The sequence below is a fragment of the Sceloporus undulatus genome, chromosome 9, assembly GCF_019175285.1.
Source record: "Sceloporus undulatus isolate JIND9_A2432 ecotype Alabama chromosome 9, SceUnd_v1.1, whole genome shotgun sequence".
NCBI classification, from domain to species: domain Eukaryota; kingdom Metazoa; phylum Chordata; class Lepidosauria; order Squamata; family Phrynosomatidae; genus Sceloporus; species Sceloporus undulatus.
In genome coordinates this window covers 5,898,937-5,918,309 of record NC_056530.1, presented here as the reverse complement: position 1 = coordinate 5,918,309, position 19,373 = coordinate 5,898,937, and the positions used below count along the sequence as shown (strand labels likewise).

At 43.2% G+C, this 19,373-nt stretch overlaps 1 protein-coding gene and 1 non-coding gene across 3 annotated transcripts in view; one reads left to right on the top strand and one right to left on the bottom strand.

Annotated features, from left to right (window-relative positions):
* The first annotated feature begins 367 nt into the window (after positions 1 to 367).
* On the top strand, positions 368 to 510 carry LOC121916360. Its single transcript, XR_006100852.1, has one exon. It is a non-coding gene; the product is annotated as a U11 spliceosomal RNA (small nuclear RNA).
* Positions 511 to 3,466: 2,956 nt separating this feature from the next.
* The window catches only part of LOC121915246 (discoidin, CUB and LCCL domain-containing protein 1-like), a 71,418-nt gene continuing 55,511 nt past the window's right edge, over positions 3,467 to 19,373 (bottom strand). The window contains exons 12-17 of one of the 2 annotated variants that reach the window (XM_042439273.1): positions 18,604 to 18,808; positions 16,140 to 16,232; positions 14,684 to 14,774; positions 9,472 to 9,509; positions 8,653 to 8,787; positions 3,467 to 5,529 (exon numbers count right to left, since the gene is read on the bottom strand). In XM_042439273.1, coding sequence (XP_042295207.1) covers positions 5,117 to 5,529; positions 8,653 to 8,787; positions 9,472 to 9,509; positions 14,684 to 14,774; positions 16,140 to 16,232; positions 18,604 to 18,808 — 975 coding nt within the window. In that variant the 3' untranslated portion in view covers positions 3,467 to 5,116. The remainder of the gene's footprint in view (positions 5,530 to 8,652; positions 8,788 to 9,471; positions 9,510 to 14,683; positions 14,775 to 16,139; positions 16,233 to 18,603; positions 18,809 to 19,373) is intronic. The other variant, XM_042439272.1, reaches the window with a different exon arrangement.

Sequence of the window (19,373 nt, the reverse complement as noted above, 5' to 3'; positions counted from 1 at the left end):
GTGGCACTTTGGTGGCAATAGGCGGGGCTTCAAAGGCATGTTGTAGTTCGCGCGAAGCAGAGAAGCCTGCTTTAATCTTGGCGCCCTTATAACTTTGTGACTACGCCTCCCGGCAGCCCTTGAGCCCCTCGTCTCCCAGCATGCCTTGAGGAAATTTGCATAACCGTTTGGAAGACGGACGGAGAGACCGTTCTCCGTCTTATCTAATGCTACCGGCTTGAGAGAAACCTACATTTAGAACTGAGCTGAGGGCGAAGAAACGTGGGTGGCGCCCGGGAGTCCATTCCCGTCGCCGTGACTCTCTCACTGTGACCCGGAAGGAGGTGGCCGTTGGTGTAGTGAACGCGACTTTGCGGAGCTTGCCTTTAAAAAGGGCTTCTGCCGTGAGTGGCACGCGGGGAGGGCGGCTGCGGCCGGTTCCCTTTTCCCGCGCGGAATCGCTATCAAGAGATTTCGGAAGCATAATTTTTGTGAAGGGGGCAGCTGGCAATCGCTTGTTCCGGCTCCCCAGAGTCACCCCTGTCTCGAAGGATAGAAGTGGAGGCGGCGCCCGGAAAGGCCAACGCGGTTCTAGGCTGCTTCAATAGGGGCATAGTAGTTAGATCAATGGCGGTCATAATAGTGCCTCTCTCAGTGTTGCCAACAAGCCTCGAAGATAATTCCCCAAACGTTTGGCCCCAAACTCACCAAATCCCCCCGTATCTCACCAAATATTCAGTCAAAGTCCCCGAAAAGTCCCCGTAATGTTAATATGGCATTAAAACGTAGCCCTAATTGAATAAAAATAATTGGAACTTATTTCAACTCTCAAAATTACCATTAAAACCAACCAAAGAATCTTTCAGTCCTTCTAATACTTTTAAGATATTTATTTTGACATGAAGGGGGGTCCAGGGAGCTTTGTGCCAAATAGAAACGTGTTGGGCTGCAACCGCACTGCAGAAATAATCCAGTTTGACACCCCTTTAACTGCCTTGGCTCAGTGCTAGGGAATCCTGGGAATTCTAGCTTTGTGAGACATTTAACCTTCTCTCTCAGGAAACGTTGGTGTGAGAACAAACTACAATTCCCAGGAATTCATAGCACTGGGCCATGGCAGTTAAAACGGTATGAAACTGGATTGTCTCTGGAATGAAGATGCAGCCTGAGTTGGGTCCAAGACACACTGCAGAAATAATCCAGTTTGAGACTGCTTTAGCTGCCCTGGCTCAGTGCTAGGGAACCCTGGGAAGTGTAGTTTTGTGAGACATTGAGCCTTCTCTATCAGAAAGAGCTCTGGTGCCACAACAAACTACAATTCCCAGGATTCCCTAGCACTGAGCCAGGAGAGTTAAAGTGGTCACAAACGGGATTATTTCTGCAGTGTGTTTTGGACCTTGGTTATTAAAAATGCTCAAGGTCCAATCCATACCGCAGAAATAATCCAGTTTGAGACCGCTTTAATTGCCCTAGCTCAGTGCTAGGGAACCCTGGGAATTGTAGTTTCGTGAGAAAGAGCTCTGGTGCCACAATGAACTACAATTCCCATGCATCTGAGGAAATACGCTTAAGTCTAGGAAAGCTAGACTTAAGAGGGAGTCAGGGGCTGAGGGCGGGGGCGGTGCCCACTCTCCAGTCCTCTCTCTGATTGGCTGAAAACTGTGAGTGTGTGACGCTCCAAAGGGCTGGTTGCTCTGTAGCCTCGCTCTCAGAGTCAGGTCTGGAGCTGAAATGGGCAAAAGTCACCAAAAATGCACTGAAATTGAGCCAGGCACCAAAATCACACGGAAAGCCCTGAAAAGTCCCCGTTTTCGTGTGGCAACACTCTACTGTACTGTATTCTGTTCTGGTCAGGACCCACCTGGAATACTGTGTCCAGTACATTGAGAAACTGGAGCCATGTCTCCAAAGGAGGGTGACTAAAATGGTAAAGGGTCTGGAAACCATGAAGCCCTTTGAAGAAAGACTGAGGGAGCTGGGATGTTTAGCCTGGAGAAGAGAAAGTTAAGAGGCGATATGATAGCCCTGTTTAAATACTTGAAGGGAGGGAGGAAGCTTATGTGAAGGAAATCAGCCAGAAGAGGACCCAGATTGATAAGGAAATAAATGTATTGCTAGCAGCCCTCAGAACAGACTTTCCAATTCTAACCAACCTCTGAGGCCAAGAGTAAGACCAAACCCCACAATTTATAGGCAACCGACAAAAGGAAGCTCTGTGGCAAATCCTATTGGCCACTACAAAACTTAAACATATAAAAATCCCTTCAGTCAAAGTAAAGATTTTTGACTACATCAAAAGCCAGTCCCTATCAGCCTGGGAAGCCCTGTGCCATATTCTGTCTTTTCTTATTGCTAGAGGGTTCCATATATCCCTCTCAACCTTGTACTTAGGCGACACATTCCTTATCGACATCCATTACTATGACAAAGTAAACCACCAAGCATCCTTCAAAGATGTCCATTTCTTTCCCCCGTCATGGAAAACAGTTCTTCAGCATTTCTCTTACTAAGGCTAAGTTCACCTGCAGGAAAAGAGGATGGCCCTTAGGGTCCCTTACAACTCTATGAGTCTGTGGTTCTGAACTGATGCAACACTGAATGTATGTGTTCCATGCAGGAATACACAGACTGATTGAGAGTTCCTGCATGGCAGAAAGGTCTGAATGACGCTTGTGGTTCCTTCCAAGTCTATGATTCTATGAGTGGCTCCTGAAACTCCTTGGTAGCCCTCCAAAAGCCCCTGACCAGCCTTTTTGCCCGAAAACTGCTTGAAGGGCCCACTAATGTGCATGAACACCTGTGGGCATCCTGTGCCCCTCCACAACCAAAGTCTTGTGGCACACTCCTCTGTAGTGTTGCCAATCACCCTCAAAGGAAATTCCCTGATTGGCTTCCCAGAATGCCCCCAAATTTCCCAGAATGGAGGCAGGACGTCCAGGTGGGGGGCGCAAGGCACTATGGGAAGGCTAAAGGGGCAGGACTTCCAGGATGGAAGGTATGTCAGGAGGGTTTTTTGGGGCGGGAAGGTATATTTGGCCGGGTTTTTTGGGCTGGAAGGTTGAATTTCCCACAGTCTTCCCGGAAATTTAGTAATCCCAGAAGTGACACGGAAAAACTTTAAAATGCCCAATTTCTGGGGAAAACCCCTGAAAGTGGCAACGCTGGTCCTCTGGTCCAAGAGTATCTCTCCAAGAAGGCTGCAAGACTCTTTTACTAGTTGTTGTTTTTGTTGCAAAAGAGAGACTGCCCTTCTTAGGAAAAGAAACATCAAACAAAACTTTTAAGGATAGCTAACATATTCTTTCCCCTTGAGGCATCATATAAATGTGCAAATGCTTTCTCTTTCTCTCTCTCCCCCCCCCCGCCCCCCATATTTCTGTTTTCCGTAAAGAAAAAGCTGGCCTTCTTTTGTATCCGAAGAGAAAATGAACTGTGAAAATGAAAAAGACAAAACAAAAAGTAGACTTGTCAGTGACAGGCAGCAGGAGAAAACGAAAGGGTTTTTATTTGGTCTACAAAATGCTTCCCCAAGTTTTAAGGGAATGTGCGTCCATTGGCTGAGATCTGGCTGTTGTCAAGAAAAAGCACAACACTGTGTATATTACATATTATATATATATATATATATATATATATATATGTTATTAGCAAAAATAATTTTAATTACAAAATACAAAAATATAGTACAGGTATGTACAAATAAATGGGAATCTTCATTTCGGCCATTGCACACATCAGTTACAGTATTGATGCCTTCAAATCCTAATAAAGATGACATCCAAGTGTACCTTATCCAAAATGCTTGGGACCAGAAGTGTTTTGGATTTCAGAGATTTTGGGATTTTGGAATATCTGAATAATGAGATACTTTGGAAATGGGGTTCAAGTTTAAGCATGAAACTCATTTGTGTTTCGTATACATCTTATACACATAGCCTGACTATTATACACAGTGTTTTCAATAATTTTATGCATCAAGCAAAGTTTATATATATTGAACCACTAGAAAGCACTATCTCATGTGGACAATTTTGGAATATTTCAGATTTTGGAGTTCTGGATAAAGGAGACAACCTGTATTTGTTAAACTTGGCGGAGAAGAAATACCATACCAGTCAAATGCACAGGAATTCAAAGATGCTCCTCTCCAAAAGTTGGGTATGAACAAAATACCAGTTTTCATTTGCTGGTGGGAGAAAAGGTTTCATGTTTTAGGGTGTGGAATGTGTGGCCTGTGGGGCCACATGTGCTTTGAACCCCATAAGCTCCTAACTCCAAGCTTCATATAAAACATTTTTAGGTGAAAATAGCCAAAAACTCTTCTAAACAATGCAAAAGCATGGTGGTTTAGGTCAATTAGCACTCTGCTGACCCACAACTCCTTACTTCAAAAATGGGAGAAATAGATATCTTTGGCTGAAAAGTGAAACTGGAAATGAAGTGGCCTCTGAATCTGTTACAGCTGCCTGGAAAATATGCCCCCTCTGTGCCGTTGCCCACTTGTTTTAGGGGGAGGAATGTTGTTTGACCATAACTGAGCCCATGCTTTGCATGTAGAAGGTCTAAAGTTCAATCCCTGACATCCCCAGTTTTAGAAGGATTAGGCAGAAAGTGATGGGTAAAGCCCCTGCTTGAGCCCCAGGGACTTTGTGGGTTGAAAGACAAGAGAAGATGGGATCGCTCCACTTGGCTTTCAACATAGCAAAGGAAATTAGATTGTTCGTTGTGGTCTCCACTGCAACACTAATTGGGAAATGATGCAGAAAGGGACAGAAGACACACACGGTTCTTCCTTCCAATAGAAAGATGGAAATGGCCAGGAAACCATTATCACTACTACCCACCAGTATCTCCTGCATGAAGCTATTGCCTCATACTACCAAATGGTCTGCTCTGCTCTGCTGGAGAGCAACAATCAGTCAAAACAAACAAACAGCCTGCGTATAAATTGTCTTGAAATAAAGTTCCATAACACAGCCCATATTTAGTTTTTAGCAGTCTCAAGCAAGAGTTCTTGTTCACAAAGACTCGCGGCAGGTGTGCGCAGAGGGAAGAGTCTCTGAGCATGAAAGAGCAGCCTTGTGATGAGGTAGCTGGTTTTGCAGCTTGCAATACATCTCTCAGCCTGAGAGTCTGATCACTGGTGGATTCTCATCATGGAGCCAGTTTCAATAGATCCTTCCTGCAAGTCCACCTCAGCCACTTTGCTGTCCAGCTTCTCTGCTGGCCTTTGAATAGGGAAGTCATACTGCATCTGGGCTTCTGAACACCTCAGTGAAGGCAGACCCCCGCTCAAGCTTTTGGATGAGGGAATCGGTTTGATGACAGATATGTTCTTCCTGAAAGTGTCCCCTTCTGGCTGTGTGGCTGGCTCAGTAAATGGGGTAGCATACTCAGGTTCCGGTGGCAAAGGCTCAGCATATTCATGGTACTTGCTTGGAACATCATAATGATTTACAATCAGAGGGAGTGTGTAGCCTTCGTCCAAGACAGGTTTGAATGTCAGTGGAGCTGTCTGGCTGACTTGGACCACATCTGGCTCAGCATATTCTGTAAAAATTACACAAAAACACAATCTCTGAACCAGTTTTGGAAAGTTATTATTTTGGGCTGCAGTTCTAAAAACCACCAAGTATGGCTGTTGGTCTTCAAGTGCCACAATCTACAATTTATACCATCCACTCCCATAGTCACACTGTTTGGGGGATTCTGAAAGTCATGGTCCAAAAAGTAACATTTCCAAGCTCAGTGACTACCTAAAGTTATACATTAAAATATAAAATAAAATAATGTATTAAAATACATTAAAATAGCCTCCCCCAGCATCATGGCCTTCAGATGTGTTGGACTGCAATTCTCAGAATATCCCAGTTTGCCCCTCTGGTTGTCTAGAGATGGTGGGAATTATAGTCCAACCTTCAGGGGACAATGGCTGTTTCACAAACTTTATGGAAGAAAAGCTGTACTTTGAAGCAAGTTCAGAAAATCTCACATTTTAAATGTTTCCCCTTGATCCCTCCAAGATCAGATTCTGGAAAAAAATTCTGTTTTGGACTACAGGTCCCAGAATTCCCCAACCAGCCTGGCCATTACTGTGTCAACCATGGCATTTTAAAAGACACTCAGATGGCATAAACATCCATCTGTATTCTTCCTGTGTTTTTCCCCACTGTCCTTCAATTTTCTATTTATTTTCATTAAGGAAAAAAAATTGCTGAACAGGAAAAGATGGAATAATTGCCAAACAGGAAAAGATAGAATCTTCTATCTAGGAGCACCTTCTCTTTTCTTGGCTCAGACCCTGCAAGTCCTGCAAATTCCCTGGATTAGCCGCCAATGCTTCTGTAGGAACTTTTTCTAACCAGCGATGGGGTGGAACAAGCAATCCCTTATTATCAAAATCCCCATAGCTTTGACCTGAAGAAGAGTCCAGAATGCAGACAGATATTTTGCTCCACATCCACAACCGGGTTCTAGCATTTTTACCTCCAGCAGAAGCAGATTCTTTGTAAAGCCAGTGGCTCCTGACTGTCTGTCTGTGACCAGGATACAAAATATTTTGCATTCAAATTTGAGCAGCCTATAATCCTAAACTGTTGCTGAGAACATCTACTCCCATTCTCAGCTACTATGAAGAGTGCAACCAGCCTCAAGGGAGAGATGGAAGTTTAAGGGTGCATTCCTCCTAACCAAGATCCTGTGGCATTTTGTTCTCTTAAGCCCTGCTTCCACTACCACATTGGTTCTTCTGACTCTGTGTTAAGACAACTGGATCATGCTCTAATTGTATCCCATAGATTCTCATTTGGTATTTTAATTCTGCTGCCTGATATGTTACATGAATGGCACTGCCATCAGAAGCTGCAGAATGCAGATGCTGTTGATAGTCATGTTTCCAATTTAATCACCCCCACCTTGTTCAGTACTATAGAAATGGAGATCAGGAGGAGTCAATGGACAGAGTGTTTGGATTCATCTACATGGAGAAAGTGGAATAAATCTGCTCTTTGTGAGCTTGTAATTAAGAGACATCCAACTTTGCTGCAGCTGTTTCTGGATAATGAGCAGCACTGGCTCTGGGATAATTTATGGGGAAACAGCCAGCTCCTTAGAATCAACCCTTTGTTTGCTACATTAAAGAGGAACAGACAAACTATTCAGGAGAGACATTCTGGGTAGCTATCATGATCTGCTATCCTTCTATCACTGCAGCATATAGAGATGCGAAGAGGAAGACAGACAAGAAGGCTTATGTCTGTTCTTAAGACACTTTTCTGTTATGTGTGTGTGAAGTTCTTTCACAAGTTTGGTTGCTTTTAGAAGGTCATTTCTGGAGTTTTCTTTTCACCATTTGTAATATTTTACATTTATACAGGTTGAACATTTAATGTCCAAATAAAGTTGAAATGCTACCAAAAACCTAGGCAAAGGCCAGCACCACAAAAGCTGCAAGCTTACAGAGCCCATGCTCTGTCTCTACCTCAGTCTCAGTTGAAAACTCCAGTGCTGTACAGATGAGGAGAAAGGGGTGGACAGAGGCTGTCCCGGACTCCCCTGGATAGTGGCCACGCCAACCAAATGCGCAGCAACGACGCGACCAGAAAAAGGAGCCACAAAACACTGCTTCTTTCTCTGCTGCTGCTGAGGCACCATAAGTGCCCTGGAGCAGCGCTGTGATGTCCTTCATGTGCTGCGCTGTTTGGATGCAGTGCACAAGTCACATCATGGCACGCACCAGGTAAATGACAGTGCGCCAAGATGGCACCTGTGGCACACATTAGGGCTTGGGAACGTGCAGACGCTCCACTCTCCTGAGACCTACTTTTGGCCCCAGTCCAGCACATAGTGCCAGTCCGTACCGGGCCTCCATCCATTGTTTTATTCCTTTCACACACAGATGACTTTAATCTTAGCCCGCAGTAGGGTAGAAAACCCTGAAATTATTTTCCAGCCACACAGAAAAAATTACAGAAGATTATTGTACAAGAGATTTCTATATCATCATGCAAGTATGAATACACCTGATCTTTCCTGATTTGAAAGCTAAGCATCATTTGGTTTGGTTATTATTTGAAGCTTCCAGGAAATACCAAGGATGTCTAGGTAGGGCCTGACACCCTGGAGAGCTTTTTAAAAATAATATTTCAAGCTCTGACAATTCTATTGTTTCTCTGGCCTCTCATATTTCCCTTTTTCTGAAGAGAACTGCTTCTAAGTGGGCACTTAGCCATTGTCCAAAAACACAAGTCTCAAAAGTAGTGAAAATGCATTAGCAAAAAGAAGCCAGATTTGCATAAAATTTGCATGTACTAACGGATGCAAAGGAAAATTCAGAAATAATTTCTATTATTCAAATAAAATCTATGTCATCAGAGTGGGGAAGACCTTGACCAGGTACACTCACTCCATCAGTTCTCTAAGTGTTAATGTTGAAAGGGCCCAGTTCTTCCTTACTATGAGTGTTTATCTTTTGAAGTAGTTTTGGAGCAAACAGCCCTGTTAACAAAGGATGCGTATAAATCATGGCTGCCATTTGATAGCCCTTCAAATAGAGGTCTAGAAAGTAGGACATACAGTATGGACACTCTAGGTATGAGGAACATTGGGTGGGCCTAATAGATGGCTGTTTGTGGTGATGGCTCACTCTCCAGCCTGAAAAGAGACATAACTTACCTGGTGGTTGAGCTTTGCCAACATCCACTGGCATTCCTGCTCCATGGAATGAGGTGACTTCAGAGGTGGAAGGTTGCAGGCTTCCTCCAGGAACTACCTGACTGTCTTCCGGTATTCGGTACATTAAAGTGGAATCTGTCAGGAGAAAGAGACACAAATTTTGAAGAAATTGTGCCCATTGTGATAGAAAAGCACCTTTCCACCAGTTTGGATCAAAAACAGAATATTATGGCCGAGAGCATCAAATCTGTTGCAGGCAGGCATAAAATCAGAGAGAGAGTTGGAATGGAGTAAAGAGGGCATGCCAGGCTAGCTGGCTCTTCAAATATGAGCACTGTATACTGCAACCATTTTATTATAGTCCTCATTTTTAAGCTCACTGGAGTTGTCTCCAACAGACAGATAAAAAAAGGATAGCTGGACATTGACTACACAGCAGTAAACCATCATCATCATTGTGCAAAAGAATTTTTAAAATCCCAGTACTCAAAAGACATCAGAATGGGTACAAGGCAAGAAAGAATGAGAATTCCAAATACAAGATGCCACAACTGAGATTTAATAATCCGTACTTCAGTTCTAAAAAGTGGGGTAAATATGATAAAATGTGTATACAAAGCACAAAATAATCTAATCTAATCCACCCCCAGCCTGTCACATAAGAAAACTAATTTGTTTCCCAGCTCCCAAATATGACTATTAGCTTGTGTCTCATAGAGGGCAGGGAACCGTCTAACTAAAAAGATTGCATGTACAGCGCTGTGTAAATTTACAGCGCTTCATAAATAAAGGTTAATAATACACTGTTCTGTACTTTACCTTTGGTGAGGCCACAGTCTTGATCTACTGCTGCCTTCCTGCCAAAGGAAAGGAAAGAAGACTCAGGTGGATTCAACGACAATTTCCACATCAAGGACTAGAACCAATAAGTGCTACTAAATGGCATACAAACCATATACCAGCCTTATTCCTATGCAAAAAAAACAAAACAGTTGTACATACAGTTGTGTGCATGAGCTTCAGTTGTTGCCTAAATATTGAACTTTCAAAGAACATCACAGCATAGTAGTTACCAATTAGAGGGTTTAGCATATAAATAATTTGGAGGCAGCTACAAATGTCTCTCTAAGCAGGGCTGGGAAAACTGTAGTTCCGCAAGTGATGTTAGACTGCAACTCCCACCATCCCTCACTATGTGCTATATGGGCTAGGACTGATGTCACTTACAGTCCAACAACATCGGTAGGGCCACTTGTTTCTTTTACTTTCCTAGCTTTGGGCATTTTAGTAATTTTACATTCTATATCTACCAAGTAGTTTTAGCTCTTGATCGTGGATTGTACTTTATAATTCTGGTTTTTATATTGGCCTGTTACAGACAGCCAAAATAAAGCTGCTTCGAGTCACAGTGGAGGTATGGTGTTTCAATGATGCATGCGTCCTAAGAGTCCAAAAGTCACACCAAAGCCACGCTCCAGCCCTAAGGACTGGAGCATGGCTTTGGTTTGGCTTCTGGACTCTTAGGATGCATGCATCATTGAAACACCATATGTCCACTGTTACTCGAAGCAGCTTTATTTTGGCTGTCTGTAACAGGCCATTGTTTCTGCAATGCTAACTTATCTCTAAGTATCTTTGGGCTGATTTAAATCTTGATTTGTGTTGATTTAATTTTTTTGTTTTATTTTATTAGACTATTTATTTTATACTGCACAACAATTGAGGAATCTGTTCTATGAGTGTCCCTTCAATTGAAATAAAAAATAAATAAACAGCCATAATATTATAACCCAATATTTTTTTCTACAAAGTATATTAAAAATACAGAAATTAGAAGAAGAAAAATACAAGAAAAAAAGATGAAAGAAAAAGAGGACTTCTTATCTTCCTTTTTGTTGTTATATACACATATAATTATTCATACTTATCTAAAGATTACAGCTATTTTCTTCTTCAATAACCTATTCTCTCTAATAATCAAAACCAAAAATTACCAATTCATTTTCTTTTCTTTTTCCTCCACAAAACGCCTGTAAGGGGTTTCAGATTTTAAAAAAAAACAAAAAAAACCTCTAACAGCCATTCTTTAGTCAAATCAGACAATTTGTTCATTTCAACTGATTAGATCACCTTCCACAAGCATTCTTCCATCTTTTCATATATATCAATTCTTGCAGTCTTAACCATATAGATTAATCTTTCATAGTTCTTTTCCAACTGTACATCAATCATCCGAAAAGGGAAAAGCTCCAGTTTTAATTGAGCATTAATTTTTAAATTCTCTTCATCAATATATGTATTTAAATCCTATCTGACATACATCTTAAATCATTTTATACATTCTAAGCAATTTGTCTTAGATTTGTATGCTGCACCTTGTAGCAACAATACATCATTTTCTAGAAATTCATTTTATAAAAATCCTCTTTGAAATCATGACATAATCCCCTTGACCATATATTTTCTCATTGATCCATCTGTATGTTGTAGCTAACATTCCTAACCCAATTTACCAAAACCTCTTTAATTTTGTGTTTAACGCTTGGTTTTTTCCACCATCTTACAAACTTTAGCACATTTCCTTGCTCTTCCTTAAATAGTACATCAGTTGCCTGAAATAGAAATTGCATTCCGAGCAAAACCTTCTTTATCATTACAAACATCTCTCCAACAATAGCAGGTATACTCTCTCCTATCCTAACGTCCTTCTCAAATTCCTCTCCATATCTTAACATTTTGTGGTAATATACAATTCATATTCTTCTTGATGACACTCCAATGTTAAACTTGCTGCTCAATTTTAAAAGCAATTCCACCCATCAATGCAACTTGACCGCTATATTCTTGTTTTCCATTAATCTTTTTAACTTTTTAAAAAACCTTTTAACAATACCAGATTAGCCAAATCTTTTTCCATCTCATTGCTTAGAATTTCAATTTCCAAAAGTTTCACTTTATCATTACTTTGTTTTGCAATCCCAACCAATCACTTTAGAGAGTCTTTAAATTCTTTGAACTCGTCATATCATCATTTCTCAAAAACCTGATCTCTTCCAACTTCTGTATGATTCAATAAATCCAACACTAACTGGATTAAAAACAAACAAACAAAAAATCTCCTGGGTTCTTTCCCCCCCTTTTTCCGTTTTTAAATTAAGAATTTCATCCCAATGCATTCTCTGTAGATCCAAAGACACTGTCTTAATCTTAATCTTATCTTCTTATTACATAAACAATCTACTTTCCCCAGAGGTCTGTCCTCTTTACTTAGCAAAATTTAGTATTCAAGACTCAATCGTTGAAAGAAAAAAAGTAAGACATCTTGTATCTTCTAAGGTTACTGTCCCTTTTATCTGTTTAAAACTTTGTTGAGTCACATTCCTTGGGCTTTTTGCTTTTAAGATAAAATATTGCAAATAACCTTTATTTTCTCAGATCTTATTTACAGAAAGATGGCAACTCATCAAGCCTTTAGTTTCACCATCACTCAGAAGAATTCTCTTCACTTGTAAATTAAGTAGTTAAAGGTAATTGAGGCGGGTTACAGACCGCCCGTTTGGAGCGGCCTGCACCCGCCCCTTTCCCCGCTGTATCGGGGCTTCAACTGCCAGACCGGCAGCCTCCGAGGCCCCAATCCGGCGCTTTGCAGTCCGCGGGGAAGCCGCTGGAAAGGGGTGTCCATGGGGCTTCAAGCCCCAAGGACACCCGCCGACAGTGGGGAGGAGGAGAAAGGGGCCGCTTGGCCCCTTTCTCCTCTGCGTCGCTGGGCGCAGCCATGTAAAGGCTGCACCCAGCGACGCAAACCCCAGAAGGAGCTCCGTTTCGGAGCTCATTCTTGCATCGCGGAAAGGGTGCACTAGGCGCCCTCACGCGGCGCAAAGATGTCACGTCCGCGCCACCTCGTTTGGAGATGGCGCGTTCGTGACGTCGTAATGGCGGCGGCCGTGTGGAACGGCCGCCACCATTTTGTACAGACTGGGTCCGTACTAGGGTTAGGGGCATCAGGAAGTGACGCCCCTTTCTAACCCTAATATGGACCCAGTCCGTATTTTCAGGCCCGTCTGTAACGGGCCTAAGAAAGTGAGGGATTTTGCAGATCCAGTGACCATTAAAGGCTCACTTAGGTGTGATGTTCATCCTGAGCCTCCTCCCTTTACTGCTCAACTTGCTTCAGACTGCTATGATTTCTGTGGGCTCCTTGTGAAGAATAGCATTTCAGAGCATGCATGGGTACTCTCACACTCTCTCCATGTCTAGAGAGAGTTTTGCTGTACAGTCATCCCTCCATATTTGCGGCTTTGATATTTGCGGATTTGATTATTCATGGATTTCATTAATATGTTCTCTCTAGGACTGTCTAGGTCCTCCAGTGCAACTCTGTGGTCAACTTTAACTAAAAGTTGCACTGAAAGACCATTTGTAGCTACTCCAGTGCCATTCTATGGTCAGTGTATGTTGGACATTGACCACAGAGTTGCACTGGAGGACCTAGAGATTTCTAGAGAGGTGTCCTCTCAGGTAAAAACAGTGTTTTTGTTATTTGCGGTTTTTCCATATTCACGGGGGTCTTGTTCCCCTAACCCTAGCGAATATGGAGGGACAACTATACTTGCTTCCTAACCTGCTTCTTTTGTTGCTTATGTTTTCCCTGTCATGGAGCTTGGGTAGGGACATCAACCTACCATTAGTCCTCACCCGGAAGTCGTCTAACCCAGTATTCTTCAACCTAATGCCCTTCAGAGGCAGGGGACTATGGTACCTCTTCTTCCCAGGAAACATAATATTTTGTGGGGACTGGGGAGTAACTAATGCTTCTATGTGCTCAGTATGTATGGAGAGCTTGTAGCACCTTTGAGACTAACTGAAAGAAAGAAGTTGGCAGCATGAGCTTTCCTAGACTTCAGTCTACTTCCTCAGATGATTTTGATCTGAGGAAGTAGGCTGAAGGCTACGAAATATCATGCTGGCAACTGTTTTCTTTCAGTTAGTCTCAAAGGTGCTACAAGATCTCCCTATATACTGATTCTACAGACTAACATGGCTATATCTTTGAATTCTACCATTATGGAAAGCACCAAATTTAGCCGAATGGAGTGGCCATTAACCTCTTCAAGAAACTTGCTCCCCCCCAAAAGCATCTGAGGAAAAAGACTTCAGTCTACGAAATCTCATACTGCCAATTGCTTTCTTTCAGTTAGTATCAAAGGTGCTACAAGATCTCTCTACATATTGATTCTGCAGACTAACACAGCTATAGCTTTGAATTCTGCGTGCTCAGTCTGTGTTCCTTTGTATTTTGTACTTTCCCTTGAGCTTCCTCAAATTCTACATTATGTTGAGAGAAGTACTTGTGGCTATTTTTGAGACTTTTTAAAAGGCCGCTCCATGGCTTTAAAGGACAGGAGGACATAGCAAGTTTCTGTGTCCTCTAACAGGCATAAAATGTTTTTAAACTATTGGAATGGGTGCACACTGGGACTGTGGTTTTCTGAGGGCAGGTGATAGTGTTGTGAGGCTCCTATGTATCAGGAAGCTGCTCACTCCAGGGTTGAGTTCAGAGGGGCTCTCACCAATTGCTGGGCTAAAGGAAAAAGAGGAAGGAAATAACTAGTGTGGAACAGTGGTGAAAATGTTGGCTAAGACTTGAAATATCCAGGTTCAGATCTCCTCTTGGCCATGTAGCTCACTAGCTGAGACTGAGAGCACAAACAGACAGGCTAAAATAAAGCTGCTTCGGCTCACTTTGGAGGTGTACTGTTTAAATGATGCATGAGTCCTAAGAGGCCAGAAGGTGCTACTAGCCACTTAAGGTGTGTGTGTCATTTAAACTGCATACCTCCAAAGTGACCCGAAGCAGCCTTATTTTGGCCTGTCTGTTCGGGCCCTCAGTCTTTCTGTCCTTACAAGATGTAATGAGACTAAAAAAGTGGCGGAGGACCTGATATTCTTGAATGACTTGGTGATATAAATTTAAGAAGTAAAGGTGGGATAGAAATTTTACAAAAGATGGAATGAAATAAATGTTACTCACCTCTTCTTATGACGGAGAAAAATCAGCAACAAGAGAGCAGAGCAGATTAGGACAAAACCTCCAATCAGCAGCATCACCAGTAAAGGGGGCCCTGAAGAAAGAAACAGAATCAGCCTTTGGGTTCTCTTTCTTCTCCACTATCCTTACTGTCTATGAAAGATATCTCACTTCAGCATGCATAGTTCATTGAGACCAGATTAATTACTGTGTTTATGTATGTTACAGAGTAGAATCCCTATTGAACCATGAATATTCTGAGATATTCTGAGATGCTCTGCATGCCTCCCTAATGCATAAATCCACCTGGGAGAAGTGTGGTTGGTCTCAGCCTGGCAGAGGAGAGATAGCAAGCAGTGAGGGCTTTCCCTGGTTCAGACCAACTACCATTTGTGTTTTTTAAAGGGTGTCTGCAGAACTCTGATTCCCAGTGTATTCTCACTGAAAAATGGTCTCCCTCCATTTAAAAAAAGTTACTATTTGCAATCCCTAAGTCTTCTCCATAGTTGCAGCCTTTGTCACTGTCAGATATCATGGATTTACAAGAAGAGATGTGTAGGTGGAATCCCCTCAGAAGCCAGGATGGAGCCAGATGCCTTCTGGGAAGGGCTCAATTATCACAATTATGGTGCAAGGGAGAGAGAGGGAGTTATATAAAGGGGGGGGGGTTTGAAGGAAAAAAGAGCTACCAATAATGCTGCTCCTCCTCCCAAAGGAAACTGCCAAACTGAAAAGGAAATTAATGAATCCGCGTGTAGATAAAACAGTGACTGAGTGAGCAAATGAGAAGAGAGAAAGCCCTTGGCTGGCATTTTGCACAGGATATGTCGGTTATAAGCACAGTAGCTTCATGATGTGTAAATCTTCCTCTTGTGTATTAACTATTCTGCTGCAATACACAGAAGAGCAGAGAATGGTTGTTTATATTAAGCAAGACCCTTGATTTACTGTGTTGGATGACTGGCAAGGACTGTCCACTTTCACAGCCCTAACAGGTTCAGATTTCCAGGGTTGAACTGGAACTTTCTGCATGCAGTGCAAGAATTTTACTGTTGAACTATGGCTTTCTCTCATATTTGTATCTGTGTAGTGGATAAATATGTATGCATGCGCTGGAAGCTGTCCAAGTGTGACAGCAGACAATCCTTCCAAACTAAGCTTCCCTACTTTAAGTCATTGGAATGCATTCATTATGGAAGGTTTTATCTTCCAAAGGATGAATTTGGGCTGAAAACTAAATGTAGTTGGGTCACACTCTGGACCCCAGCCTTTGACTCTTCACTTCATTAGCTCCTGTGAGTACAAACCGCCACAGTGTGCATGCAGGCAAGGCAAGAGCAGGGTGGCACGAATTATGCGTAGTGGCAAACATGCACCTATTCCTCCCACAGCAAAGGTGATAGCAAACCCCCAGTCCTATTCCATCTGACCACAACATCAAGATGTCAGGAGTACTTACCTGTTTTTTCTGAACTGATCACTATTCCTGGAATTTCTGTGAAAATGGCAGGGCTGCTAGTCAGGACGGGAAGCTCTTGGGGGCCACTGTGGACTACAAAGAGTACAATTTTAGGGGGTAAGAAGAGGAAAAGGGGGTGGGGGGAGGAAATCTAGAAATATCTTTAAGAGTGATTTATAGTTTAGAATGAACTTCCTCTGATGCCAGTCCACTTCCTCAGATGACTCTTTTAAACCAGTGTGTTATGATTAATACATAAAAGCAATAAATCTGCTCAGCAAAAGCCTTTTGAGCCTTAGGGGTCAATTCCTTCTGTGAGAAGATTCCTTTTGTTATATGTGCAGTTTTGAGGTAGTGTTGTGCGCCTTCAAATAGTTTCCAACTTATGGTGAACCTAAGGAGAGCAACTAAAATGGTGAAGGGTCTGGAAGCCATGCCCTATGAGGAACGACTTAGGGAGCTGGGGATGTTTAGCCTGGAGAAGAGAAGGTTAAGGGGTGATATGATAGCCCTGTTTAAATATTTGAAGGGATGTCATATTGAGGAGGGAGCAAGCTTGTTTTCTGCTGCTCCAGAGACTAGGAACCGGAACAATGGATGCAAACTGCAGGAAAAGAGGTTCCACCTCAACATTAGGAGGAACTTTCCGACAGTAAGGGCTGTTCGACAGTGGAATGCACTCCCTCGGAGTGTAGTGGAATCTCCCTCCTTGGAGGTCTTTAAACAGAGGCTGGATGGCCATCTGTTGGGGATGCTTTGATTTGGATTTCCTGCATGGCAGGGGGTTGGACTGGATGGCCCTTGCGGTCTCTTCCAACTCTATTATTCTATGATTCTAAGATGGGGTTTGCTTGGCAATATTTGTTCAGCGGAGGGTTTCCCATGTCTTCTGCTGAGGCTGAGGGTGGGATTTGCCCAAGGTCACCCAGTGGGTCTCCATGGCCAACCAGAGATTGAAGCCTGATCTCCCAGGGTCCTAGTCCAACATTCAAAACATGATACTATACTGGTTTGAGGACTCATGTATTAATTTCAGGGGAGGTACTTAACATATCAAGACCAGGGTTGCCATAGGTCAGGACCTCCAAACTGGGACAAATGTAAGACAACATTTTCAAATGTAGGACACTTTTTTTTTTACATGAAGGACACGCGAAAAAAATGGTGATTTTTTTAAAAAATGTAAAATATAAATGCATGTTTCTTAGGCATGATCAAAATGGAGGACATTTTGGCATTATTCCTAGGCAGATGGTAGAAATGTAAAATAAAAATTGTGCAAATAGCCACCCACCTCCTCCTCCTCTTCATACTTGGTGCCAAATCACACCAAGAAATGGCCCATTCTCCTCCCCCTGGCCAAGAGCCAGAGGCTCTCAGTGCTCCTCCTCCACCTCCTCTTCTGAAGCGTCCTCCTTCTCTGAAGCTTCCTGAGGCTGGCCAATAGGAGACTGGGGCTAGAAACAGCCCCGCCCCTGCTGTCCTCCTATTGGCCAGCCAGCCTGATGGAGAGGAGCTGCTGCAAAACTGCGTGCGCGCTCGCGTGAAAGCGCAGTGCGCGCAAACCATAGCCAGCCGAGGCCCAGGCAACTGCAGCCCATGGAGGAGGCGGAGGACGAGGTGGGTGGGTGGCTGGCCGGCTGGCGCTGTGCAAACTAGCGCAGTGCGCGCGCAAGCCGCAGCTGTCCGTGGCCCGCACAGCTGCCTTGGGCGGTGCAGCAGCTGCCGCGACCCACCCAGGAGGTGGAGCGCGGAAGAGGAGGAGGTGGGTGGCTGGCTGGCCAGCCACATTAATGGCTGCTGGCTGGGGCAATGGCCGCATCGGCAGGCCAGGCCCCAGAGCCGGGATTTGGCGGGAACCGGGACGTGACCGTACCAGTATCGCCAAAACCGTGCATGCCCCGCCTACCGGCAGGATATATCAACCCTAGCCAAGACTGGAGATCTAGGTTCAATTCCTGGCTCAGCCCATGGGCAAGTTACACACTCAGCCTAGAAAACCTCATGATAGGTTCAGCATAGGATTGCCATAAGTCAGAAATGACTTGAAGGCACACAACAACAAAAAATATATCACACCACATCTCAGGCACTGCTTCTAACCCTATTTGTCATCCCATTGTAAAATGAATAAATCATAATTCAAGATCAAGCCATAAAACACCTTGCATTACAACTCGGATAGCTTGCAACAATAAATTGTTGTTAAAACCACCCCCAAACTACTATGAGAACTGTTACTAAAATCTGTGAGAAAGAGAAAGCCTGAGGGAGGTGCAGTGGGCTGAGGACATAATAATCTCTGCTAACAAAAACGTTCAGGCACTTAGACCCTGCTCCACTACACTGCTATCAGTTGGTCTTCCCTTCTGCTCTGAGATTGCTCTGAGATCTCAGGACCACAGCTTCATTAGACACTTGTAGTCCAGCTGAAATGAACTAGCAGCCTTCAGCCCAAACATACAGTCCCAGTTTCCTAACTCCTCACTTCCACTGTCACTATATGGACGCAGAGCCTTTGGACGAGCAGCTTGGCATCCCAACAGTGCCACTTTCAGCGCAATCTTCTGGTTCCAACTCTGGGGTATGATGCGCAGGTAGCGGGCCAGGATAGGTGGGATAAAAGCATTGGAGACTACTTGGCGGCTGTCATTATTTCCTTCAAAGATCTGAGTGGTTTACAAGAGAAGGAAGGAAGGAGAGAGATCAGAAAAAAGGGGGTCAATGATGATCATTCCTTTCTTGTATTCTCTTTCATGTCCTCCATTTCCTTACCTTCCCCCTTCCCTTAAAATTAAATGTACTGTAATAGGCAAATTTCACCAAATTTCACTAAACACAGCCTAATACTAGAGCTGGCAAAAGTACAGTAGTTCCCAGAACCCTGCCAGCCAACACTGGCTATGTAGGGATGTTTGTGGGTGGGGGAGGACTTTCTGTTTTCCAAAAAGTTACTTTTCCAAGCTCTGCATAAAACTTCCGAACACAGAGATGGGAGATAGTGAGTACAGGAAGCTGAAGAAATAGACTAGAAAATTGTATATAAACATTAAAACCTCTGAGAAATAAACTATTAACTGAAGGAGCATGACCTGCAAGATCAGAAATAATCAATTTATAACAAGGGAGGCATGTTCTAATGCAGCCTTTTCCAACTTCGTGCCCTCCAGGTATGCTAGACAACAACTACCAAGTTGACTTGGGTAGCCTTTAATAATTTCTCTAGATCAGATC